Source organism: Daphnia pulicaria, chromosome 6 (assembly GCF_021234035.1).
Source record: "Daphnia pulicaria isolate SC F1-1A chromosome 6, SC_F0-13Bv2, whole genome shotgun sequence".
Taxonomy (NCBI): Eukaryota; Metazoa; Arthropoda; class Branchiopoda; order Diplostraca; family Daphniidae; genus Daphnia; species Daphnia pulicaria.
Window position 1 is genome coordinate 6,205,006 of NC_060918.1, and position 25,307 is coordinate 6,230,312.

General features: G+C 39.6%; 2 protein-coding genes, 1 long non-coding RNA gene and 21 other non-coding genes across 24 annotated transcripts; 16 read left to right on the forward strand and 8 right to left on the reverse strand.

Annotated features, from left to right (window-relative positions):
- Positions 1–68: 68 nt before the first annotated feature.
- Positions 69–140, reverse strand: Trnae-cuc. Its single transcript has one exon. It is a non-coding gene; the product is annotated as a tRNA-Glu (tRNA).
- A 352-nt stretch (positions 141–492) lies between these two features.
- On the forward strand, positions 493–611 carry Trnal-caa. The gene is made up of 2 exons: positions 493–530; positions 567–611. It is a non-coding gene; the product is annotated as a tRNA-Leu (tRNA).
- Positions 612–796: 185 nt separating this feature from the next.
- Trnag-ucc lies at positions 797–868 on the forward strand. Its single transcript has one exon. It is a non-coding gene; the product is annotated as a tRNA-Gly (tRNA).
- Positions 869–1,226: 358 nt separating this feature from the next.
- Positions 1,227–1,298, reverse strand: Trnae-cuc. Its single transcript has one exon. It is a non-coding gene; the product is annotated as a tRNA-Glu (tRNA).
- Positions 1,299–1,648: 350 nt separating this feature from the next.
- On the forward strand, positions 1,649–1,767 carry Trnal-caa. Its single transcript has 2 exons — positions 1,649–1,686; positions 1,723–1,767. It is a non-coding gene; the product is annotated as a tRNA-Leu (tRNA).
- Positions 1,768–1,958: 191 nt separating this feature from the next.
- Positions 1,959–2,030, forward strand: Trnag-ucc. Its single transcript has one exon. It is a non-coding gene; the product is annotated as a tRNA-Gly (tRNA).
- Positions 2,031–2,801: 771 nt separating this feature from the next.
- Trnal-caa lies at positions 2,802–2,920 on the forward strand. Its single transcript has 2 exons — positions 2,802–2,839; positions 2,876–2,920. It is a non-coding gene; the product is annotated as a tRNA-Leu (tRNA).
- A 185-nt stretch (positions 2,921–3,105) lies between these two features.
- Positions 3,106–3,177, forward strand: Trnag-ucc. Its single transcript has one exon. It is a non-coding gene; the product is annotated as a tRNA-Gly (tRNA).
- Positions 3,178–3,535: 358 nt separating this feature from the next.
- Positions 3,536–3,607, reverse strand: Trnae-cuc. The gene has a single exon. It is a non-coding gene; the product is annotated as a tRNA-Glu (tRNA).
- Positions 3,608–3,958: 351 nt separating this feature from the next.
- Positions 3,959–4,077, forward strand: Trnal-caa. The gene is made up of 2 exons: positions 3,959–3,996; positions 4,033–4,077. It is a non-coding gene; the product is annotated as a tRNA-Leu (tRNA).
- Positions 4,078–4,262: 185 nt separating this feature from the next.
- Trnag-ucc lies at positions 4,263–4,334 on the forward strand. Its single transcript has one exon. It is a non-coding gene; the product is annotated as a tRNA-Gly (tRNA).
- A 358-nt stretch (positions 4,335–4,692) lies between these two features.
- Trnae-cuc lies at positions 4,693–4,764 on the reverse strand. The gene has a single exon. It is a non-coding gene; the product is annotated as a tRNA-Glu (tRNA).
- A 350-nt stretch (positions 4,765–5,114) lies between these two features.
- Trnal-caa lies at positions 5,115–5,233 on the forward strand. The gene is made up of 2 exons: positions 5,115–5,152; positions 5,189–5,233. It is a non-coding gene; the product is annotated as a tRNA-Leu (tRNA).
- A 185-nt stretch (positions 5,234–5,418) lies between these two features.
- On the forward strand, positions 5,419–5,490 carry Trnag-ucc. The gene has a single exon. It is a non-coding gene; the product is annotated as a tRNA-Gly (tRNA).
- A 358-nt stretch (positions 5,491–5,848) lies between these two features.
- Trnae-cuc lies at positions 5,849–5,920 on the reverse strand. Its single transcript has one exon. It is a non-coding gene; the product is annotated as a tRNA-Glu (tRNA).
- A 351-nt stretch (positions 5,921–6,271) lies between these two features.
- Positions 6,272–6,390, forward strand: Trnal-caa. Its single transcript has 2 exons — positions 6,272–6,309; positions 6,346–6,390. It is a non-coding gene; the product is annotated as a tRNA-Leu (tRNA).
- Positions 6,391–6,575: 185 nt separating this feature from the next.
- On the forward strand, positions 6,576–6,647 carry Trnag-ucc. Its single transcript has one exon. It is a non-coding gene; the product is annotated as a tRNA-Gly (tRNA).
- Positions 6,648–7,427: 780 nt separating this feature from the next.
- Positions 7,428–7,546, forward strand: Trnal-caa. The gene is made up of 2 exons: positions 7,428–7,465; positions 7,502–7,546. It is a non-coding gene; the product is annotated as a tRNA-Leu (tRNA).
- Positions 7,547–7,731: 185 nt separating this feature from the next.
- Trnag-ucc lies at positions 7,732–7,803 on the forward strand. The gene has a single exon. It is a non-coding gene; the product is annotated as a tRNA-Gly (tRNA).
- A 358-nt stretch (positions 7,804–8,161) lies between these two features.
- On the reverse strand, positions 8,162–8,233 carry Trnae-cuc. The gene has a single exon. It is a non-coding gene; the product is annotated as a tRNA-Glu (tRNA).
- A 350-nt stretch (positions 8,234–8,583) lies between these two features.
- On the forward strand, positions 8,584–8,702 carry Trnal-caa. Its single transcript has 2 exons — positions 8,584–8,621; positions 8,658–8,702. It is a non-coding gene; the product is annotated as a tRNA-Leu (tRNA).
- Positions 8,703–11,189: 2,487 nt separating this feature from the next.
- Positions 11,190–11,858, forward strand: LOC124342039. Its single transcript, XM_046795009.1, has 4 exons — positions 11,190–11,211; positions 11,273–11,344; positions 11,407–11,671; positions 11,732–11,858. Exons 1-4 carry the CDS (start codon positions 11,199–11,201, stop codon positions 11,856–11,858), a joined length of 477 nt encoding a protein of 158 aa, XP_046650965.1. The 5' UTR covers positions 11,190–11,198.
- Positions 11,859–14,523: 2,665 nt separating this feature from the next.
- LOC124342040 lies at positions 14,524–20,748 on the reverse strand. The gene is made up of 2 exons (XM_046795010.1): positions 14,742–20,748; positions 14,524–14,651 (listed from the first exon to the last, which is right to left on the reverse strand). Exons 1-2 carry the CDS (start codon positions 20,746–20,748, stop codon positions 14,524–14,526), a joined length of 6,135 nt encoding a protein of 2,044 aa, XP_046650966.1.
- Positions 20,749–22,038: 1,290 nt separating this feature from the next.
- On the reverse strand, positions 22,039–23,885 carry LOC124342281. The gene is made up of 6 exons (XR_006918749.1): positions 23,817–23,885; positions 23,670–23,743; positions 23,300–23,377; positions 22,631–22,704; positions 22,252–22,325; positions 22,039–22,181 (listed from the first exon to the last, which is right to left on the reverse strand). It is a non-coding gene; the product is annotated as an uncharacterized LOC124342281 (long non-coding RNA).
- Positions 23,886–25,307: the final 1,422 nt, after the last annotated feature.

The following is a 25,307-nucleotide window of genomic DNA, read 5'->3' on the forward strand; positions in this document are numbered from 1 at the left end:
GCTAAATACAAGTGTCAACACTATAAGTTAAGGTCGAGCGATTTACATGCAATTGTCCAGTTCCTCTTTTCCCATACCGGGAATTGCACCCGTGCCTCCTGGGTGAGAGCCAGGTATCCTAACCACTAGACAATATGGGATGAAATCGCTTGAAAAATACATATTCCAAATCAATACAACATAATACAATTGTTGTCCTGGTATAAACAGCCTAGGGCAAGGAACTCTTGAATGAGTTAGAAGAGTTTAAATCCCACATCTGTAATGCAAAGAAATTTAGCTAGATCTGATGAGGTCATGATGGCCGAGCGGTCTAAGGCACCAGACTCAAGAAAATACATATTCAAAAAAAAAATACATATTCAAACGCAATACAACGTAATACAATTGTTGTCCTGGTATAAATCGCCTAGGGCAAGGAACTCTTGAATGAGTTAGAAGAGTTTTAATGCCACATTTTTAGGGAAAAAGAATTTAGGTATATCTGATGTGGTCAGGATGGCCGAGCGGTCTAAGGCGCCAGACTCAAGGACATAATCCTTGCTTCAATAAAAGAAGTTGCAGTATTCTGGTCTTCAATGAAGGCGTGGGTTCAAATCCCACTCCTGACAAACATATAATTATCTGAATATACATGATCATCGCATTGCAACATAATTAGAGAGGTTGCTTTGATATAGTGATAGAGAATGCTTAATGTACCACGATACAAGGTCATCAAGTGGTAATACTGGTCGATTTTCTGTAATTTAAAAAGATGTGACAATACGGAAATCATGACGCTAACTTACGTCAAGCGATGGTGGTATAGTGGTTAGCATAGTTGCCTTCCAAGCAATTGACCCGAGTTCGATTCTCGGCCATCGCAGTTTAGCAATCTTGCTATTTCTTATCAGACTAGTCAACCTACGGAATTGAAGTCAATTTACACAAGTGTTACTCTTAAGGTAAAATATAGTTATTCATTTCTTTTTCGTTCACACATGAATAATTGACATCGATGTAATTTCTTATTCCTTGGCGATATTTCTTGCAAAGAAACCATTTTATGAAGGAGTCTCGATGGAAACATGCCGATTTACTTAGTATATCCAATGTACTAGAAAGATTTTGGCTCGTAAGTATGTAAGTTAAGCCAATTGCAATAGTTCTGGAAACGCAGAAACTGTTTGCCAGATGTATTTTACAAAAATGGCCAAAACTTGCAAAATTGTCCAGTTCCTCTTTTCCCATACCGGGAATTGAACCCGGGCCTCCTGGGTGAGAGCCAGGTATCCTAACCACTAGACAATATGGGATGAAATCACTTGAAAAATACATATTCCAAATCAATACAACATAATACAATTGTTGTCCTGGTATAAACGGCCTAGGGCAAGGAACTCTTGAATGAGTTAGAAGAGTTTAAATCCCACATCTGTAATGCAAAGAAATTTAGCTAGATCTGATGAGGTCATGATGGCCGAGCGGTCTAAGGCACCAGACTCAAGAAAATACATATTCAAAAAAAATACATATTCAAACGCAATACAACGTAATACAATTGTTGTCCTGGTATAAATCGCCTAAGGCAAGGAACTCTTGAATGAGTTAGAAGAGTTTTAATGCCACATTTTTAGGGAAAAAGAATTTAGGTATATCTGATGTGGTCAGGATGGCCGAGAGGTCTAAGGCGCCAGACTCAAGGACATAATCCTTGCTTCAATAAAAGAAGTTGCAGTATTCTGGTCTTCAATGAAGGCGTGGGTTCAAATCCCACTCCTGACACACATATAATTATCTGAATATACATGATCATCGCATTGCAACATAATTAGAGAGGTTGCTTTGATATAGTGATAGAGAATGCTTAATCTTAATGTACCACGATACAAGGTCATCAAGTGGTAATACTGGTCGATTTTCTGTAATTTAAAAAGATGTGACAATACGGAAATCATGACGCTAACTTACGTCAAGCGATGGTGGTATAGTGGTTAGCATAGTTGCCTTCCAAGCAATTGACCCGAGTTTGATTCTCGGCCATCGCAGTTTAGCAATATTGCTATTTCTTAGCAGACTAGTCAACCTACGGAATTGAAGTCAATTTACACAAATGTTACTGTTTAGTTAAAATATAGTTGTTCATTTCTTTTTCGTTCACACATGAATAATTGACATCGATGTAATTTCTTATTCCTTGGCGATATTTCTTGCAAAGAAACCATTTAATGAAGGAGTCTCGATGGAAACATGCCGATTTACTTAGTATATCCAATGTACTAGAAAGATTTTGGCTCGTAAGTATGTAAGCTAAGCCAATTGCAATAGTTATGGAAACGCAGAAACTGTTTGCCAGATGTATTTTACAAAAATGGCCAAAACTTGCAAAATTGTCCAGTTCCTCTTTTCCCTTGAACCCGGGCCTCCTGGGTGAGAGCCAGGTATCCTAACCACTAGACAATATGGGATGAAATCGCTTGAAAAATACATATTCCAAATCAATACAACATAATACAATTGTTGTCCTGGTATAAACGGCCTAGGGCAAGGAACTCTTGAATGAGTTAGAAGAGTTTAAATCCCACATCTGTAATGCAAAGAAATTTAGCTAGATCTGATGAGGTCATGATGGCCGAGCGGTCTAAGGCACCAGACTCAAGAAAATACATATTCAAAAAAAAATACATATTCAAACGCAATACAACGTAATACAATTGTTGTCCTGGTATAAATCGCCTAGGGCAAGGAACTCTTGAATGAGTTAGAAGAGTTTTAATGCCACATTTTTAGGGAAAAAGAATTTAGGTATATCTGATGTGGTCAGGATGGCCGAGCGGTCTAAGGCGCCAGACTCAAGGACATAATCCTTGCTTCAATAAAAGAAGTTGCAGTATTCTGGTCTTCAATGAAGGCGTGGGTTCAAATCCCACTCCTGACAAACATATAATTATCTGAATATACATGATCATCGCATTGCAACATAATTAGAGAGGTTGCTTTGATATAGTGATAGAGAATGCTTAATGTACCACGATACAAGGTCATCAAGTGGTAATACTGGTCGATTTTCTGTAATTTAAAAAGATGTGACAATACGGAAATCATGACGCTAACTTACGTCAAGCGATGGTGGTATAGTGGTTAGCATAGTTGCCTTCCAAGCAATTGACCCGAGTTCGATTCTCGGCCATCGCAGTTTAGCAATATTGCTATTTCTTAGCAGACTAGTCAACCTACGGAATTGAAGTCAATTTACACAAATGTTACTCTTTAGTTAAAATATAGTTGTTCATTTCTTTTTCGTTCACACATGAATAATTGACATCGATGTAATTTCTTATTCCTTGGCGATATTTCTTGCAAAGAAACCATTTAATGAAGGAGTCTCGATGGAAACATGCCGATTTACTTAGTATATCCAATGTACTAGAAAGATTTTGGCTCGTAAGTATGTAAGTTAAGCCAATTGCAATAGTTCTGGAAACGCAGAAACTGTTTGCCAGATGTATTTTACAAAAATGGCCAAAACTTGCAAAATTGTCCAGTTCCTCTTTTCCCATACCGGGAATTGAACCCGGGCCTCCTGGGTGAGAGCCAGGTATCCTAACCACTAGACAATATGGGATGAAATCGCTTGAAAAATACATATTCCAAATCAATACAACATAATACAATTGTTGTCCTGGTATAAACAGCCTAGGGCAAGGAACTCTTGAATGAGTTAGAAGAGTTTAAATCCCACATCTGTAATGCAAAGAAATTTAGCTAGATCTGATGAGGTCATGATGGCCGAGCGGTCTAAGGCACCAGACTCAAGAAAATACATATTCAAAAAAAAATACATATTCAAACGCAATACAACGTAATACAATTGTTGTCCTGGTATAAATCGCCTAGGGCAAGGAACTCTTGAATGAGTTAGAAGAGTTTTAATGCCACATTTTTAGGGAAAAAGAATTTAGGTATATCTGATGTGGTCAGGATGGCCGAGCGGTCTAAGGCGCCAGACTCAAGGACATAATCCTTGCTTCAATAAAAGAAGTTGCAGTATTCTGGTCTTCAATGAAGGCGTGGGTTCAAATCCCACTCCTGACAAACATATAATTATCTGAATATACATGATCATCGCATTGCAACATAATTAGAGAGGTTGCTTTGATATAGTGATAGAGAATGCTTAATGTACCACGATACAAGGTCATCAAGTGGTAATACTGGTCGATTTTCTGTAATTTAAAAAGATGTGACAATACGGAAATCATGACGCTAACTTACGTCAAGCGATGGTGGTATAGTGGTTAGCATAGTTGCCTTCCAAGCAATTGACCCGAGTTCGATTCTCGGCCATCGCAGTTTAGCAATATTGCTATTTCTTAGCAGACTAGTCAACCTACGGAATTGAAGTCAATTTACACAAATGTTACTCTTTAGTTAAAATATAGTTGTTCATTTCTTTTTCGTTCACACATGAATAATTGACATCGATGTAATTTCTTATTCCTTGGCGATATTTCTTGCAAAGAAACCATTTAATGAAGGAGTCTCGATGGAAACATGCCGATTTACTTAGTATATCCAATGTACTAGAAAGATTTTGGCTCGTAAGTATGTAAGTTAAGCCAATTGCAATAGTTCTGGAAACGCAGAAACTGTTTGCCAGATGTATTTTACAAAAATGGCCAAAACTTGCAAAATTGTCCAGTTCCTCTTTTCCCATACCGGGAATTGAACCCGGGCCTCCTGGGTGAGAGCCAGGTATCCTAACCACTAGACAATATGGGATGAAATCGCTTGAAAAATACATATTCCAAATCAATACAACATAATACAATTGTTGTCCTGGTATAAACAGCCTAGGGCAAGGAACTCTTGAATGAGTTAGAAGAGTTTAAATCCCACATCTGTAATGCAAAGAAATTTAGCTAGATCTGATGAGGTCATGATGGCCGAGCGGTCTAAGGCACCAGACTCAAGAAAATACATATTCAAAAAAAATACATATTCAAACGCAATACAACGTAATACAATTGTTGTCCTGGTATAAATCGCCTAGGGCAAGGAACTCTTGAATGAGTTAGAAGAGTTTTAATGCCACATTTTTAGGGAAAAAGAATTTAGGTATATCTGATGTGGTCAGGATGGCCGAGCGGTCTAAGGCGCCAGACTCAAGGACATAATCCTTGCTTCAATAAAAGAAGTTGCAGTATTCTGGTCTTCAATGAAGGCGTGGGTTCAAATCCCACTCCTGACAAACATATAATTATCTGAATATACATGATCATCGCATTGCAACATAATTAGAGAGGTTGCTTTGATATAGTGATAGAGAATGCTTAATGTACCACGATACAAGGTCATAAAGTGGTAATACTGGTCGATTTTCTGTAATTTAAAAAGATGTGACAATACGGAAATCATGACGCTAACTTACGTCAAGCGATGGTGGTATAGTGGTTAGCATAGTTGCCTTCCAAGCAATTGACCCGAGTTCGATTCTCGGCCATCGCAGTTTAGCAATCTTGCTATTTCTTATCAGACTAGTCAACCTACGGAATTGAAGTAAATTTACACAAGTGTTACTCTTAAGGTAAAATATAGTTGTTCATTTCTTTTTCGTTCACACATGAATAATTGACATCGATGTAATTTCTTATTCCTTGGCGATATTTCTTGCAAAGAAACCATTTTATGAAGGAGTCTCGATGGAAACATGCCGATTTACTTAGTATATCCAATGTACTAGAAAGATTTTGGCTCGTAAGTATGTAAGTTAAGCCAATTGCAATAGTTCTGGAAACGCAGAAACTGTTTGCCAGATGTATTTTACAAAAATGGCCAAAACTTGCAAAATTGTCCAGTTCCTCTTTTCCCATACCGGGAATTGAACCCGGGCCTCCTGGGTGAGTGCCAGGTATCCTAACCACTAGACAATATGGGATGAAATCGCTTGAAAAATACATATTCCAAATCAATACAACATAATACAATTGTTGTCCTGGTATAAACAGCCTAGGGCAAGGAACTCTTGAATGAGTTAGAAGAGTTTAAATCCCACATCTGTAATGCAAAGAAATTTAGCTAGATCTGATGAGGTCATGATGGCCGAGCGGTCTAAGGCACCAGACTCAAGAAAATACATATTCAAAAAAAAATACATATTCAAACGCAATACAACGTAATACAATTGTTGTCCTGGTATAAATCGCCTAGGGCAAGGAACTCTTGAATGAGTTAGAAGAGTTTTAATGCCACATTTTTAGGGAAAAAGAATTTAGGTATATCTGATGTGGTCAGGATGGCCGAGCGGTCTAAGGCGCCAGACTCAAGGACATAATCCTTGCTTCAATAAAAGAAGTTGCAGTATTCTGGTCTTCAATGAAGGCGTGGGTTCAAATCCCACTCCTGACAAACATATAATTATCTGAATATACATGATCATCGCATTGCAACATAATTAGAGAGGTTGCTTTGATATAGTGATAGAGAATGCTTAATGTACCACGATACAAGGTCATCAAGTGGTAATACTGGTCGATTTTCTGTAATTTAAAAAGATGTGACAATACGGAAATCATGACGCTAACTTACGTCAAGCGATGGTGGTATAGTGGTTAGCATAGTTGCCTTCCAAGCAATTGACCCGAGTTCGATTCTCGGCCATCGCAGTTTAGCAATCTTGCTATTTCTTATCAGACTAGTCAACCTACGGAATTGAAGTCAATTTACACAAATGTTACTCTTCAGGTAAAATATAGTTGTTCATTTCTTTTTCGTTCACACATGAATAATTGACATCGATGTAATTTCTTATTCCTTGGCGATATTTCTTGCAAAGAAACCATTTTATGAAGGAGTCTCGATGGAAACATGCCGATTTACTTAGTATATCCAATGTACTAGAAAGATTTTGGCTCGTAAGTATGTAAGTTAAGCCAATTGCAATAGTTCTGGAAACGCAGAAACTGTTTGCCAGATGTATTTTACAAAAATGGCCAAAACTTGCAAAATTGTCCAGTTCCTCTTTTTCCATACCGGGAATTGAACCCGGGCCTCCTGGGTGAAAGCCAGGTATCCTAACCACTAGACAATATGGGATGAAATCGCTTGAAAAATACATATTCCAAATCAATACAACATAATACAATTGTTGTCCTGGTATAAACAGCCTAGGGCAAGGAACTCTTGAATGAGTTAGAAGAGTTTAAATCCCACATATGTAATGCAAAGAAATTTAGCTAGATCTGATGAGGTCATGATGGCCGAGCGGTCTAAGGCACCAGACTCAAGAAAATACATATTCAAAAAAAATACATATTCAAACGCAATACAACGTAATACAATTGTTGTCCTGGTATAAATCGCCTAGGGCAAGGAACTCTTGAATGAGTTAGAAGAGTTTAAATGCCACATTTTTAGGGAAAAAGAATTTAGGTATATCTGATGTGGTCAGGATGGCCGAGCGGTCTAAGGCGCCAGACTCAAGGACATAATCCTTGCTTCAATAAAAGAAGTTGCAGTATTCTGGTCTTCAATGAAGGCGTGGGTTCAAATCCCACTCCTGACAAACATATAATTATCTGAATATACATGATCATCGCATTGCAACATAATTAGAGAGGTTGCTTTGATATAGTGATAGAGAATGCTTAATGTACCACGATACAAGGTCATCAAGTGGTAATACTGGTCGATTTTCTGTAATTTAAAAAGATGTGACAATACGGAAATCATGACGCTAACTTACGTCAAGCGATGGTGGTATAGTGGTTAGCATAGTTGCCTTCCAAGCAATTGACCCGAGTTCGATTCTCGGCCATCGCAGTTTAGCAATCTTGCTATTTCTTATCAGACTAGTCAACCTACGGAATTGAAGTCAATTTACACAAGTGTTACTCTTAAGGTAAAATATAGTTGTTCATTTCTTTTTCGTTCACACATGAATAATTGACATCGATGTAATTTCTTATTCCTTGGCGATATTTCTTGCAAAGAAACCATTTTATGAAGGAGTCTCGATGGAAACATGCCGATTTACTTAGTATATCCAATGTACTAGAAAGATTTTGGCTCGTAAGTATGTAAGTTAAGCCAATTGCAATAGTTCTGGAAACGCAGAAACTGTTTGCCAGATGTATTTTACAAAAATGGCCAAAACTTGCAAAATTGTCCAGTTCCTCTTTTCCCATACCGGGAATTGAACCCGGGCCTCCTGGGTGAGAGCCAGGTATCCTAACCACTAGACAATATGGGATGAAATCGCTTGAAAAATACATATTCCAAATCAATACAACATAATACAATTGTTGTCCTGGTATAAACAGCCTAGGGCAAGGAACTCTTGAATGAGTTAGAAGAGTTTAAATCCCACATCTGTAATGCAAAGAAATTTAGCTAGATCTGATGAGGTCATGATGGCCGAGCGGTCTAAGGCACCAGACTCAAGAAAATACATATTCAAAAAAAATACATATTCAAACGCAATACAACGTAATACAATTGTTGTCCTGGTATAAATCGCCTAGGGCAAGGAACTCTTGAATGAGTTAGAAGAGTTTTAATGCCACATTTTTAGGGAAAAAGAATTTAGGTATATCTGATGTGGTCAGGATGGCCGAGCGGTCTAAGGCGCCAGACTCAAGGACATAATCCTTGCTTCAATAAAAGAAGTTGCAGTATTCTGGTCTTCAGTGAAGGCGTGGGTTCAAATCCCACTCCTGACAAACATATAACTAGTATACCTAGGCCCGTCCAAGGACGGCGAACCAGGCGGCTAGACGCAATCACCCAAGCGCACAGCACAGCAAACATGGAGCAAAACGCCACTCGTATAATCCCACTGCCCGATTCCTTACTGTCCGGGACTTTTTTTTTCATCCATTTATGGACTTGTACATCTTCCACCGTGAGCCAGTCGGTCTTTTGGGGTTTTTTTGTGGACTTGTTTTTTTTTCGTTGAAACCAAGTATCGGTTGAGTTTTGGTTTTATTTTGGGACTTTTATTTTTCAGAGTTTGGTTGTATTGTATTTGACACATTTTCCACGTTCTCGAGTTTCGGTGAAGTTTTCCACGGTTTTTTGTATCTTGAACACATTTGGCACGTCAACGTCCCACCTTGATGCTCCCCTCCTTCTTCCTCTCCTTCCACATCTTCCCGTCTCACTTTCTCCCCTTCCACTTTATTTCTTCCCACTTTTTCCTCTCTTCCTCCCCTCTCTCATCCTTCCCCCTCTCTATCTCCCCTCCCTTACCATCCTCTCCCTCGCCATCCCCTCCCTCACCATCCCCTCCCTCACCATCCCCTCCCTCACCATCCCCTCCCTCACCATCCCCTCCCTCACCATCCCCACCCTCGTCTTCCCTTCTCTGCACACTCTTCCCTATTGCTACCCTTCCCCTTAGACTCACATGTATCTCGTACTTATCTCGATGAGGGCTTGAACAACGGGCCGTTGTATCCTGGTTCCAATGCTCTAACCACTGAGCTGTTGAGTTGTATTATCAGTTAAACAGGGAGAAAAGTCATCAGTCACTTAAGTCAATTCGGATTTGCTCTAAATACCAATAAATATTAATCGCACGACGTAATTCTTTGGCCCGTAATGTATTTGCTCCTATCTTTTAATGTTACAAAACTCTGCTTTGCGTATAAAATTCGAATAACCACTTCAGAAGTAATAGTCAAATATATGATTGGTGGTGTATGGGTTAGAGTGTTCGCATAGCATATATATGTCTTTAGGTTCAATACTCATAAATTGTTAAAATAAATATTGACAAAATGTTTGAAATAATTTACTTGGCTTTCAATCTGAATTCCTCATAATTTCCTTTTTTCGTCTATACCTTCCTCATTGCCGGTTTGAACAACAGCCCATCGTATCTTGAGTCCTGTTCTCTAACCACATAGCTATTGAGAGGAAGTGGTGTACTTTCTTGGGAGGAAGTCATCTACATATATGAGGCAACATCGATAGTGAACAGTTGCATTTTCAATAAATTGGTAGAATAATTCATCACCCGAATTTAGCGAATTAGTTGCTATGTTTCACCCAACGTGTTTTGTAGGACACTTAAAATTTCCTGCCCGTTTTTTAACAGTTTAAAAGATTTAATTTCCTGCCCGTGGACAAATCATTTGCCAGTTAAACCAATGTCATTAGATTTCTCATACATCCAATCATGGCCAAATGGATTCTGTAGGATCAATCGGTATTGGTATCAATAGGTGGTCAAGTGGTTAGCGAATTCTCTTACTATGAGTGAGTACCCGGGTTCAACTCCCGATAAACAATAGTTTCTAAAATATATTGATGACCGAATTAATAATTAGCAACTGTGACTTTACCCGGAGTTTGAACCTCGGATTTCTCGCATGACAATCAAGCACGCTAACCAATACACAATGAGAGAGATGGAATACACTATATGTTATGGAATGTATAAATATGTCGTAGAGACACGGTTCGTCGCGCTCACCTGTGTGCCAGTTGCAACGCGAGATGCAGAGATGTTTGAAACCACTTGTCAATGAGATCAGAATTGAATATCAATTGGTGATCGATTGGTTAGCGAGTTCGCTTTCTATGCGTTATGTTCGGGTTCAATTCCCTAAAAACACCAATTTCAAAATTGAAAATAAATGTTTGAATTAATATTGAATTAAAGCGCCTTAACCAAGTATCGAAACTCGGACATCTTGTATGATAGCAGAGAACGTTACCCAATACACCATGAAAGAGATGGAATTTAATAGAAGTAATGGGATTTATAAATATGTCGTAGTTACACGTTAATAAAAAAAAACGTGAAGCGCGACAACCATTTGTCGAAATTGGAACTCGATAATGATATTAGTTCTGATAGTGTAGTGGTTAGAGTTTGTGTTACAATGCCATGCCCTTACATGTATGTGGCGGTAACACCTCACCGATTATGGTTCAAACCCCAAGTACTACACATACATAAATATTGGAGGACATTGAATATCAATAAAAAAAATCCAACCCTCAACACCTGGTTTGGGGAGAGGCAATGCTTAATTTTTTTCACGTGTTCAAAATCATTATATCAACGATAAAAATTGCAACCAGTGGGCGTGGTTTTTTGGAGGGAAGCTTATGTTTTGTGCTTTTATTTCGTTTGGCGGCTTATTATCTTGCTGGTAAGTCAACGAATAATTGTTTTTCACATTCTCTCTGAACTTCCCCTTGACAACATGCCCAACTCTGGTAAGTCTCTTTAATGTTATCCAATATTTCTGTTATATTCATTGTTTTTTTTGTATCATAGATTTGCTTGTTGCTTCTCCCCCCGTTTCTTTGTCTCCTCAAGTGGTTGTCCGTGATGGAATACCCAATTCTGGTAAGTCTCCTTAATGTTATCCAATATTTCTGTTCTATTCATTGTTTTTTTTTGTTTGATAGATTTGCCTGTTGTTTCTCCCCCCGTCTCTTTGTCTCCTCAAGTGGTTGTCCCTGAAGAAAATCCACTGGGTGATGACGAAGTTGACGGGGTTTTAGCATCCATGGATATGGATTTCAATACCCCGCCGTCTTCCCCACCTGTCTCCTTTCTTCAATCTTGGACGATTTCAGAATTTCAGAGGATTGAAGATAGGAGAAGATCCAATCTATTACGTGGAGTGCAGCTGAAAACTCGGCACGAAAAATTTAAGAAAAACCGACAGAAGTAAGTTTATCCAAGTTATTTCATGTTTGTTTTTTTATGTAATTTTTTTTTTCATTTTAGTGCTGAAGCTGCTTTGGAAAGATCTAAGCGGAATGAGGCATGGGCCAAAAAGGAGCTGGCCTCATTCCGCTCCAAAATGTGCAAGGATGAAGCTGAGGCACAGAGAATGTTTGGAGATGTGATTTAGATGTTTTTTTTTTCGATTTGTTTAATTTTTTTTCTTTGTTTTTTATTTGTTAATTTTGTTGATTTGTTGGTTATTGATCAGTAATAAACAGAGTATTAGAATATTCATTTAGTTTGCTTTTTTTATTTTTCCAACTTCATAATTGATGTTCTTAATATTTTAAAATCCATATAAGCACTACTTCTCTTTGATTCTTGATTTGAACCATTGACTTTTTGACCTTAAGGATTTATATTCCATCTCTTTAACCACTACACTATGGAGACTTATTTTAATATCAAATGTTTAATGCTATATTCGTTTTTTTTTAATTTTTGATGGAACTCAAAAGAAGAAAAGTAGAACATTGTACTTTGAATTGGACATTGTATGAGTAAGAGTTTTTTCAACCACTATAATTTTTATCATTATCCTTATTACATAAATATTGAAAATTTAATATGAATTCATTATTTTCGAAATTTAGATTTGAACCATTGATCTTAGGAATCGCATTTCATTACTTTAACCGCTACACCACGGAACGATACATAATTTTGAAATATTGAAGATTTTATTGGTTTTGTATTTTTTTCGATAAAGCTTTAGATTTAGAAATTACGTTAATAGTAAGTCATTCATGTAAAACTTTGTTCTTTTCCAAATTACGATTCATTTGTATGCAATATGAGTGCATTTTTATAGTTGTGCTGTGAGTGGGTTTGAACCAACATTCCTTGAATTAACAAACCAATACTATAACCACTACACCATCTGCTGTGGTATTTTGCAAATCTTGACGATACCAGCTGGATAGTGCATACTTCTTCATTGTCAGTGTCATCGCCCAACAAGAACAAAAACAATTTATTTGCTGCAGTTTAAGAATTCATTGTTTTGGGAACTATTTGCTTGCCCGAGTGGGGGTTTGAACCACCCACCTTTGAATTACCAATTCAACGCTATAACCATTACAGCAACGGTATTTACAATAAATATCTGACGTTAAAGGTGCATAACGCCTACTTACACATTGTCATAGATATCACACAGCGTGAGCAAAGACATTTTTTTTACATCGGAGTTTGAATTTATCTATAATAAGACTATTTGCTTCATAAGCATCTGCTTCATCATTCACCAGGGAACGATGCATAAATTTGAAATATGGAAAATTTTATTGGTTTACGTATTTTATATTATAAAGCTTTAGATCTAGAAATTACGTTAATAGTAAATCATTCATGTAAAGATTTATTCTTTTCCAGCTTGCCATTCATTTGCATGCTGTTTTTTGAGTGCTATTTTATAGTTATACTGAGAGTGGATTTGAACCAACATCCTTTGAATTACTAATCCATTGATATAACCACTACCCCATCGGCGGTGTGTTCTTCCAATTCTTGACGATATCCGCTGGATAGTGCATACTTCTTCATTTTCAGTGTCATCGCCCAGCAAGAACAAAAATAATTTATTTACTTCATTTTAAGAATTCATCGTTTCGGGTACTATTTGCTTGCCTGAGCTGGGGTTTGAACCAAACACTTTTGACCTACTAATGCAATGCTATAACCACTACATCAACAACGGTGTTTACAAATAATATCCGATGTGACCAGTTGGATAGCGCATACTTACACATTATCATAGTTATCACCCAGCGTGAGCAAAGAAATTTTATTTACATCGGATTTTGAAGTTTTCAATAATAAGACTATTTGCTTCATTAGCATCTGCTTCATCATACACCACGGAACATTGCATAAATTTGAAATATTGAAAATATTATTGGTTTTTGTGTTATTTTCGATTTTTGATAAGCTTCAGATTAAGAAATTACGTAAATAGTAAATCATTCATGTAAACGCACAAATAATAAAGTAGTAATTAACATTATATGACTAATTTCTACTGCTCTATCCTAAGTGATAAATTGAAAACCACTGGTCTGGACTTGAACCGTAGACCGCTTTCTTTATAGTCCGGCACTTTATCCACTACACCATGTGACTACGTTGTGTTTGCTGAAAAATTTGAGTCCTTTTCTGTGTTAAAGGAGAGTGTGAGTAGTATTGACATTCTATTCATCCGTCCATGACTTTTTAGTAGTATAAGGATTCCTATTCATCCGTCAACGACTTTAGGTATGTTAAGTAAAAGTCAATCTTTCCAGAAAAAAAACGTCATGTTGTTCAATCAGTGACATAGCTAATTCAAGTGGATGAAATTTGTTTAGGATAAAATGGAAAAAAATAAATTAAAATGATCAAATTTAAATCTGAAATAAAATTGATGAATTTTGGCCATGCAACAGTTATTGCTTATTTCTGTCTTAGGCTTCAAGTCTTGAAAAATTTTGTTTTGAGTGTTCATTATTGCTCGTACAAATAAAAAATTCTTGTAGAAATAGTTATGAAAATAAAAGTTTTATAAAATCTTGAGAAAGACCATTGTTTATTATTTATAAGGTTTGTTAATTCACGGTTGAGCGCACATGGGAACTGCCCCCATGGCCATGCCCGTGCTCCTTTTTTTGGCCCATAGGCCGAGGCGGAATTTAGTTCCTCTTGGGAAGGAAAGGAATGGAAGGGAATGTATTAATGTATTCACCAAAAAATCAATATTTCTTAATTAGATTTGAGAATGTTTGACTATATGTTTAAATTGCAGTTGTCTAAAATGGTTACAATAAAACTTCTTTAAAGACAACATTTAAAGTAAACACCTTTTTCTTTTCTTCTTCGGTGGCTGTCGGATGATTTTTGAGAAGCTTGCCTTGCTTCCCAGACTCAGCAATCTCGACTCGGACTCCTTTTTGGGAGGGAACACAAAAAATATTAGAATTATTGAATATTTCATGAAACTATTAATTTTAAAAATGTATAAGAAATCAAAATAAACCGTCTTTCGATGTAGCTCTGGAGAAGGCCACATACAGCTGGCCATGACTGAAGACGGGTTCTGGAAGTAATATTCCGACCCGATCAAACGTTTGGCCCTGTGACTTTGTGATGGTCATCGCAAACGCCAACAAAACGGGAAACTGGAGCCTCTTGAGGATGACTGGAAGATCCGAATCAGTTGGGGACATCATCATCCGCGGGATGTAGACGATGTGCCCCTTGTTTTTTCCAGCAGCAATTTCTGCAACGATCAGATTTTCTCTAAGCGCCCTGATGATGAGCCGGGTCCCATTGCAAAGTCCCTGACGCGAATCGATATTCTTCAGAAGAATGATGACGGCTCCCACTTTCATTTTCAGCAAATGGGTGGGAATTCCGGAGACGTCAAAGGAGTTGAGAACTTCGGTTGGGTAATTTGAAATTTCTTCAGGGTCGTCAGAGTCGATGGTATCGATGCTTCTGTACTCATGAAGCGTACCGGGCATGTCTTTGATGATCTGATTGTTGATTCGTAAGCAATCGCCGTTTTTCGGACAAAGAATAGCGCGACTGCATATTTTTTGAGATACGACGGGATCTAACAGTTGAGCAGGATCACCAAAGACGTGCTCGACTAAACTCCGGTTATAATTGAAAAATTCTTTAGGAATTTCAATCATATCGGGGATGTTCAATTTTGGATGCGTCGGTAGAGTTCCGTTTCCAAGCTGAATGAGCCAATCGGCGTAGTCTTGACTGCCGGCCACGGTACGCATATTTTGAGTCAGACGAAGTTGTCGAAACTGAGGCCAAGTGTCATTGTTTCGGATAGTGACTTCCAGCACTGTCACCCTGTTTCCGTGTCGGACGACCGGTAAACACTGACGAAAATCGCCACCAAGAAGGAGCACTTTACCACCGTGAGGAAGATTGTTCTTGTGCAACTTTTGGAACAGGAAATTGAAAGCACTAAGGGCGTGATTTGTCTTCATGGTGGCTTCGTCAGAAATGATGAGAACTGCACTTCTGATCAAATGGGCGAGGAAGCTACCATCTTCGATTTTTGATCTGGTCGCTTCAGTAATTGGAGGGTAAATCTTGAATTGGGAATGATACGTTGTGCCGTCAATCAACAACGTAGAAGCGATGCCGGTAGACGCAACGGCGATCACTGTTTTCCCTTGTCCCTGCAGTACGGTGATGAGAGTGTTGTACAGGAACGTCTTCCCCGTTCCTCCAGGGCCATCCAAGAAATACTGATGCGGAATTGCATTTTCAGTATCGTTGACGGCAGCCATGACTTGATCGAAGGCAGCCCGTTGACCTTCGTTCAACTGACTAACCATCAATTCACCCAATCTTCTCTTCTCTCTCATAGTAATTTCAGCATTTTCTTCGAGTTGAGCCGCGATAAGACGATGAATAAGCTGAAAATCAGGAACAGGCAATGAGAGATTTTCCATCGTTTGATTGTTGAGAAGTAGCTTGTCTTGAATAAATTTCAAAGTCAAGTTTTTCGCTATTTCGGCGTCGTGACCATTACGAATAAAATCTTCCATTAGCTGAGGCAAAGATCGCTCAAAGAGATAAAGAGCATCCGTGGGATTGCAAAACAGACAAATGTCAACAAAAAGCTGTCGCAATCGTTCTGGCATTTCAAAGGCGGCCGCATCGTCCAGTGTCCTCTCCCAAACGCTGTCATCTTCCAACAAATTTAAGGCAGCGGCGGCTGCTTTAAACGTCGGTAAAATTACACCGTTGACTGTTCGAAGATTTTCAAAACTGGTCGGTCCTTTGACGTTAATGAGGAGCAAGCGCAGGCAGAATCGCTCAATTTGACGGACACTCACCGTGTACAATCGGCCAATGATTTTGAGATTTTGAACTCGTCGCTTCCAGAAATTACGGCCACCAACCTTGACGAAAGCAAAATGGTTGACAATCTCTCTGTAAAAATACTGCCTCGCTTCTTCATTATCCCGGTTCAAGATGAAAAAAGCAGTTAAAGTCGTTTCTTTCAAAGCGGCGTTGGCGACTGCTTGTTCCTCGTTGCCCGGGTGAAAAAAGACGGACTGTTCCAATGGAAGATGTACGGCAAGTCGGAAGATGACATGGGAACGATTGCTGAGGGGAAACTTATTGATTCTCCAGGCGGCTTCTGGTGCGCTGACGTAACGCGTGTCCAAAAAAGTAGTGATTTCGTCCCACACGAATGTCGGCTCATCTTCACCTTCAACTTGCTGATGCGTTCCCTTTTTTGTCTCAATGTTTCCGCTGTCATGGCCTTTGTACACGTACTTAAAGATGTATTTGACACTGGTGAGTGAAGCGCAGGATTCGAGGTTTATGTGACAGTCATATTTCAGCAGCAACCAAGGGTTATAAGGCACAACCCATCTGTTGTCTACTTCATAGACGACATTCCCTCTTTTCAACGGATGTTTAACTCCAGTGTCTCTTCTTCTATAAGTCGGATAGCCGTTGTCGTTGATGATGGTTCCTGCGATGAAATCTTTCGGAAACTTTTTGGTGCACCCTTCAACATCCATGCAAGGAGACTTTTTGTTGATGGCTCCACACGGGCCGTGGATCATGTGAGCCATAACAGCGGCGTAGAGTCTTGGATGGAGGGACTTGTCGGGAATTTCCGCACAAATGGTCTTGTCCATATCTTCTGGTGATAAAGGGGCATCTCTCTTATCGATCCAGATCAGCATGTGGCAATGAGGAAGACCGCGTTTTTGAAATTCGATGACTTCGATATGAGCTGTGGCGAAACCCAAAACTTGCTTTTTCTCGATGTCGTCGACCAACTCTTTTTTCTTCAAGTGGAAGACTCGTGCGACCATATCGGGACGATCAGAAGCTGTCTGATAGTTCGCAATATTTGCCGTAATTTCTCTCCACTTGGGATTGCAAGTAAACGTTAAAAAAAAAGTTGGTTTTCCAAATTTGGCAACAATTGCCATCGCGTCTTGATAATTTTGCTTCATGGCTCGAGGACTGCCAATGAAGGACGAAGGGAGAATGTAGATAGTGCCAACTTCCACATTTTCTCTTTCCGCTCGATTGTTGATGTAATCCATCAGACCGCAGTAGCGCTCAACATGCAGCTCTGTCTGGTGTTTTCTGAGCCAATCTATGCGATTCCCCTCGGTCTTGACGTAAGAATCGACAAAATATTGCTGAGTGAGGGCACCCCCGGACAAAACGATATTGAAATCACCGCGGATTGACATGATTGAACTGTAGAACTCGGCTTGCGTCACTCTTGAGCGTGGGCCTCTGTTCCTGTTTGGTTGTTGATCATCGTTCTCGTCTGCTTCGGCTGGTTCCGGTTCTACATTTCGCTCATTTTCAATCTCAGCATTGCCATCTGCTGCGGCGACTTCTTCACGAATTAACACTCTGGGGTTGGGCCACAGGGGATCAATCTGCTCCTCTTCATCCTCATCAACAATCATTGCCATTGCTGCTGCTTCATCTCTTTCCCTCCGACTGGTGGTGTTATAATTCATGTGAGCATGCCAACCATCTTCACCGTTGGGGAATAGCAGAGGATAACACATCGGATCACACATGGGCTTCTGTGTGTTAATCTGGATGAAACGTCGGCCTCTGACGGGAATATAGAGATGGCCACGAATATCTCTGTTGGATGGCGGAGCTCCATCAGAGCTTTTGAATACTACTGCTATCTCGTGGGCCGTCGGGCAGTTGTAGCGCCGCTGGTCGACATTTCTTCTATCACAAGTGATGATCATGCCGACAGTGTAGTGAGGAAGATTTGCGGCCTGCCGTTGAACGTATTCTTCTTCAAGAACTTGGCGCATCATCTTGTAAACCAAGGCGTACGGATTCTTCTCTCGAAGCATAGCGTCCAATTCTTCCATCAATATTCTACAACAACCCGACATTGCCTGGATATTTGCCCTATAATCAGTGGCCTGCACCGAGTCCAAAAAATACAGATCTGCATATCTGGGATTTGGTGTTGGACCAAGCGGAGTGATTTGATGGTAAATCTGGCCATGAATTCTATAGCAGTAGGGGCCTCGGTTTGGTGGTGGAGATTGGTTTGCTCCAAGCGAAGCAAAAGCGTGAGCACTGTTGTAGTTTCGAATTTGCTTCATGAATTGCTTGGACTTTGGATGCTGATTTTGCAAGAGACTGGCCAAGGGTTGCGGACATGGCTTTGGTGGTGGAATAATCACTTTTCCCTTTCCGCAGCATCGCTGGAATTTTTGATCTTTTGGCATCTCTTTTTCAAAGTGTTTGGCGTCACACTCAGCACAAATCTTGGTCAAATCTCCAATGTCAAGCAAATGAACCCGATCCTCTACAACAATGTCTTTGCAAGCTATCCGATGCGTTCGCCGATTTCCGGCACGGTTGCGATCAAGGTGCATCTCACGAAGAAAAGCTTCGTGGTCTGCGGTTTCAACGGGAACAATTTCGGCGTGTTGAAGCGCATTTCTTGCTCGCAGTTCTTCCTCTTCTCGCTCTCGTTCAAATTGATGTTCTCGCTGTAGCTCTGTTCGCAACCTATCCTCTTCACGCCTATCAGCTGTTTCTTCCTCATTTTCAGTCGCTCTATAATCAGTCATGACTTCTGTGTGCTGCTCACGTCGTTCTGCGGTATCTTCCTCAGTTTCTTCGAAGAGATTAACTTGATGAAGGAATCTATCAGCGATAGCGCGCTCTAATCTTTCTTCACCTGTTTCTCTGCCACGTACAGATTCTTGGCGTAACGACTGATCGCCAAGTCGAGCAAAAGTATTTTCTTCAGTTTCTCTATCGCGAAAAGCATCCTGTCGTAATGACTGATCTTGAAGTCGAGAAAGCCTATTTTCTTCAGTTTCTCTGTCGCGAACAGCATTTTGACGTAATAACTTATCTTCAAGTCGTGCCTGCTTTTCTACTTCGAGTTCCTTATTTCGCAAATTTTTTTGCCGTACTGCCTGCGCTCGCTGTCTAGCCCATTTTTCTTCCTCAGATTCCTCTTTCCGCAGAGAATGTTGCCGCAAAGCCTGTTCACGAAGTCTAGAAGATTTCTCTGCTTCAGACTCCTCGTTCCGCAGAGAATTTTGCCGCAAAGCCTGTTCACAAAGTCTAGAAGATTTCTCTGCTTCAGACTCCTCGTTCCGCAGAGATTTTTGCCTCAATGCCTGATCTTTAAGTCTTGCTGATCTCTCTGCTTCCGATTCATCTCTCCGCAGATATTTCTTCCGCAATGCCTGGGCTTGCAACCTAGCTCGTTGTTCTTCAGCAGTTTCGGTGTCGTCAGCAGCTCTCTTTCTTGCCTGATGTTGTTGTCTTGCTGGACGCTCTGCCACAGCATCATTAGCAAGAACAACTCTTGGGCGATCACATGCAGGTCTCCGATTCATCGCTCGTAGAATAATTGCTGCTTCTTGTTGACGAAGAGCAGCTTGCCGCTCTGCCTCGGCTTGCAATCGAGCTCGAATTTGTTCATCTTGACGAAGATCTGCTTGCCGCTCCGCCTCGGCTAACAGTCGCGCACGATTTTCTTCTTCTTGACGAAGAACTGCTTGCCGCTCCGCCTCGGCTAACAGTCGCGCACGATTTTCTTCTTCTTGACGAAAAACTGCTTGCCGCTCCGCCTCGGCTAACAGTCGAGCACGATTTTCTTCTTCCGCTTGTTCCTGTCGAAGGAGTTGCTGACGGATTCGCTGATCATGCAGTCTAGCTTCATGTTCAACCTGAGTCTCGTTAGCACGGGCGACTCTCTTCCGCTCAGCATCTAACCTCTGCCTCAACGCTCTCTCGTCAGGTGCCTCTGCCTGACGCTCTTCCCTAGCCTTTTTCGCATTCAAATTTTTTGCAACCTGAACTTCTTCGGGATTGAGCCGACGTCGCTTCTCTTCACGAGCGATCTTGGCCCTTTCCCTATTAGCCGCCAATCGCACTTCCTTAGCCTCCGGGTCTTCGTTACTTCTTTTTTCCCTAGCCTTCCTATTCTTCTCATCTTTTTCCTCTCGAGTTAATTCGCGACGCGGTGGCATTTTCAAATCAGCAAAATAACCCCTAATTTATCAAAAAAAATTCGCTTCTATCAGTGGAGGGCTTTTTTGGAGGGCTTTTGGAGGGCTTTACACCGCAAAAATTTCAAAAAGCTTAAAATTAAACACAAATTCGAACGTAAGCCGTCGACACAACCGGTGCTCAATATCCCAGTGGTACAGCCCGGTTAAGGTTCACATCTGATAAACAAATACGCATCGCAGGTTAGCTCCTCTCCGGTTGTCGACTGTTCGTTTTACAATGACTGACCCCCAAAAATGTCAACAATTATGCAATTATTTTCATTTGCGCTCAACTTGATGCTGACTTGATCGGGATTTTTATCGCAATTGTGACTGTTAAAAGCCAAAATGCTAACCTCTATACCAAGACCAGCACAAATTGGCTGAAAACCGTCGGACACCACAACTAATAAGTCTTTAGCAGGCTAATAAAAACATGCTACGGACTTTAAATTGTTGGAATTCGGAAAGTACTTTACTTGAGCAATGAGTGTCCTGATGCCGTAGGAAGTTAGAAGTAAGCTGGAAGACATCTCGGAGCGGAAGTGAATGGCGACTTGAAGATCTGGTCACAAATTCGATGCATTACAGGCTATTTAATGCAAAATAAAAGCTTTTATCAGTAAAAAATTGCAAACATCTTATCCAAGTTCAGTAACTGACGCGCACATTTTTTATTGGTAAAGTTTATTTTATGAGACCAGACTTGAACCATCAACCTGTGCATTTGAAATAGAACACACTAACCACAACGCCACGTTTCGATACAAAATTGTAGTAAATCGACGACAAAATCACCGTTACCTGGCGATTTCTGGTTTCTTTTTTTTTTTGAAGGAAGTACATGATAAACAATTGCCAACTTAATCAAAGTTCAACAGAATAACGAAATTCTTCACAAAGACCCAAAACGATTTGATTGAAAGTAGATTCGAACATTTGACCACTGGATTAGGAACCGAAGGTGATAACCACTACACCATGTTTGGGTACAAATTGGTCGGCGATTCGACGACAAAAAAATAGTAGCCTAGAGCTACTGAATTGAACTCTGTCTCTTTTGTTGAGCATTGGACACAGTCAAAAACATAGCAAACCACTAACATAAATTTCAATTATCGACCAACATTCTTTCTAAACTAAAACACACCGCCCGAGAGTTGAACACAGAGCCTCTGTTGATCGAGATTACCGTGCTAGAACGTTAACCATTACACCAACTTAGAATAATTTTTGGCAAAAAAGTTCTAAAGTTATCAACTACCAATTTTATAGCAGGTAATAAAACGTGCTATAAACATGTTCTAATGGAAAAAAGGTACAATAAAAACAATTTACCTGACAATTAAAGTCCTGATGCCGGTCGTTGGCTGGAAGCGAGAAACGGAGTAACTTCGACGGAACACTACAGGCTGGTGAATGAAAATATTTGTGAAAGCTAATTGTTTTCATTAAAATAAATGGAATCGACAAAAAGTGTACCTGACAATTAAATTCCTGATGCCAGTCGTAGGTCGAAAGTGAGGAAGGCACTCAATTCGATTGTAAACTACAGGCTGAAAAACAAATTGCAAAATACATACACGTATAAGAATTCGAGTGTTCAAAATTAATACAAAACATAATTAACATGGTCGTAATTGCTAACACGTGCAACAATTTTTCACCATCTCCAATTTATGTGCTGTCATCGAGAACCGAATCATTAATCGTAGTGTTTGAAATCCGATACGCTAACCACTACACCAAGAGCGGGTGAAAATTGGAAGAAAGTCGTCGAAGAGAATCACTTATGAGTTCGTAGCAAAGATTCATGCCATGGGCTTGTTCAAATGGATAAAAGAGAACTGAAAAATCTTACCTGACTATGATAATCCTGAGGCCAGTCATGGGCTCGAAGAAGGAAATGCAGTCCTTTCGATAATACACTACAGGCTAATGAAGGTAAAATATAATTTAATCCTACTGTTTTTAATTGCAATGAAATAAACGGTAATATTTGTACCTGACAATTAAATTCCTGATGCCAGTCATGGGCCGCAAGTGAGGAAGGCAGGCACTCACCTCGATTGTACACTACAGGCTGAAAATTAAAATGCAAAATCCATACACGCATAAGAACTTGAGTGTTCAAAAACAGTACAAAAAATATTCAAATGGTCGTGATTGGTAGCACATACAACAATTTTCAACATCGTTAATTTATGTGCTGTCATCGAGAACCGAACCATTAACCCCCGTGTTTGATTTCCAACACGCTAACCACTACACCACGAGCAGATGAAAATTGGAAGAAAATCGTCGAAGACAATCACTTATGAATTCGTAGCAAAGATTCATGCCATGGGCTTTTTCGAATGGATAAAAGTGAACTGAAAAATCTTACATGACTATGATAATCCTGATGCCAGTCATGGGCTCGAAGAAGGAAATGCAGTCCTTTCGATAACACTACAGGCTAATGAATGCAAAAACGATATTTTAATCCTAATGTTTTTAATTGCAATGAAATAAACTGCAATGTTTGTACCTGACAATTAAATTCCTGATGCCAGTCATGGGCCGCAAGTGAGGAAGGCAGGCACTCACCTCGATTGTACACTACAGGCTGAAAATTAAAATGCAAAATCCATACACGTATAAGAACTCGAGTGTTCAAAAACAATTCAAATGGTCGTGATTGGTAGCACATACAACAATTTTCACCATCGTTAAATTATTTGCTGTCATCGAGAACCGAACCGATAACCCCAGTGTTAGAAATCCAACACGCTAACCACTACACCGAGAGCGGATAATTATTGGAAGAAAATCGTCGAAGACAATGACATATGAGTTCGTAGCAAAGATTCAAACCATGGGCTTGTTCAAATGGATAAAAGTGAACTGAAAAATCTTACCTGACTATGATAATCCTGATGCCAGTCATGGGCTCGAAGAAGGGAATGCAGTCCTTTCGATAGTACACTACAAACTGGTGAATTAAACAAATATTTTCATCATCTTTTTTTTGTAATTGAAATGAAATAAAATAGCAATACTTGTACCTGGCTATGAAAATCCAGATGCCAGTCGCAGGCTTGAAGTAGAAACACAGTCACTGTGATTATATATACAACAGGCCGAGAAATCTAGAATGCAAAACATGAAACAGTTGAATTTGTTGCAATTGAGATAAATGTAATCTATATAAGTCACCTGGCAATTAAGTTTATTGCTTTATTTGGCTGAAAGTTTGAAAAGAGTCGATGAAGTCACCAATTCGTCAAACTTTTTGTCTTGTTACATGTAAGTCAAAACATAAGTCAATCACAAATATTTACGTTTGACAAATGATGAAAGAATTGTATATTTACACTGTATCTATTTGATACACCAGTTTGACTTACCCAATTTGTCTCGAATTTACACAGTTTGGAGTATGAAATCAATCGCAATCGAGAAATCAAAATCGAAGAAATCTATTACTCGAGACAAAATTTGACGTGTCAGTTGTTGTAAACAACAATGATTACCATCGTCTGCTCGATGAGCAACGTGACTCGATATAATATCGATATAATCCTAATTTCTAAATTAATTCGTGTTAACATTAAATAAAGTTGATATTGACCGGGATCGAACCTCGGACCTCTCGCATGGTCGCAGTAGACGCTAACCAATACACCATTATAGAGATAAAGCTCAACGTAGAGAATTGGATGTAAAAATATGTCGTAGAGACACGGTGCGTTGCGTTGCGCTCACCTGTGTTTGGCAAGTGTAACGCGACGTGTGTAATTCGAGACACCGAAGGTTTGAAATTACTCTTAAATGAGCTCAATGATGAATATCAGTTTGTGACCAAGTGGTTATCAAGTTCGCCTATCATGTGTGAGAACTCGGGTTCAAATCCCGACAGACACTAATTTCTATAATGAAAATTGCAAATTGCAAATTAATAAATTGCAAAAAATAATAAATTGCAAATTAATAACTGCACCTTGACCAGGGATCGAACCTCGAACCTCTCGCTTCGTAGCCGGGCATGCTATCCAATAGAACCTTTGAACGATGATAACAATAAAGGGAATGGGATCTAACAATATGTCTAAGAGATCCGGTGCGTCACGTCGCGCTCACCTGTGCGTCATGAGCGACGTGACGCGAGACGCAGATATCTTTAAAATAACTTGTCAATAAGATCAAACCCAAATATTAATTGGTGGTCAAGTGGTTAGCAAGTTAGCTTCCCATGCGTGAGTACTCGGGTTCAAATCCCGATAGACACACCAATTTCTGCAAATTGAACATTGCAAATTAATAAATAATAACTGCGCCTAGATCCGGGATCGGACCTCAGACCTATCGCAAGGTAGCCGAGCACGTTAACCAATACACTATGAGAGATATGGAATTCATGGTAAGTAACGGGATCTATAAATATGTCGTAGAGACACGGTGCGTCGCGTTGCGCTCACCTGTGTGTCATTCGCAACGCGAGATGCAGAGATGTTTGAAACCACACTTCAATGAAATCATACTTGTATATCAATTTG

Bases quoted from the DNA above. Each gene is read 5' to 3' on its own strand.
- LOC124342040 (XM_046795010.1), bottom strand. From the start codon at position 20,748: ATGCCACCGCGTCGCGAATTAACTCGAGAGGAAAAAGATGAGAAGAAT. The intron at 14,652-14,741 runs GTTTATTTTGAT...CCTCCCAAAAAG, and splicing joins CAGAGCTACATCGAAAGACG to GAGTCCGAGTCGAGATTGCT.
- LOC124342039 (XM_046795009.1), top strand. The intron at 11,345-11,406 runs GTAAGTCTCCTT...TTTGTTTGATAG, and splicing joins TGATGGAATACCCAATTCTG to ATTTGCCTGTTGTTTCTCCC. The intron at 11,672-11,731 runs GTAAGTTTATCC...TTTTCATTTTAG, and splicing joins TTTAAGAAAAACCGACAGAA to TGCTGAAGCTGCTTTGGAAA.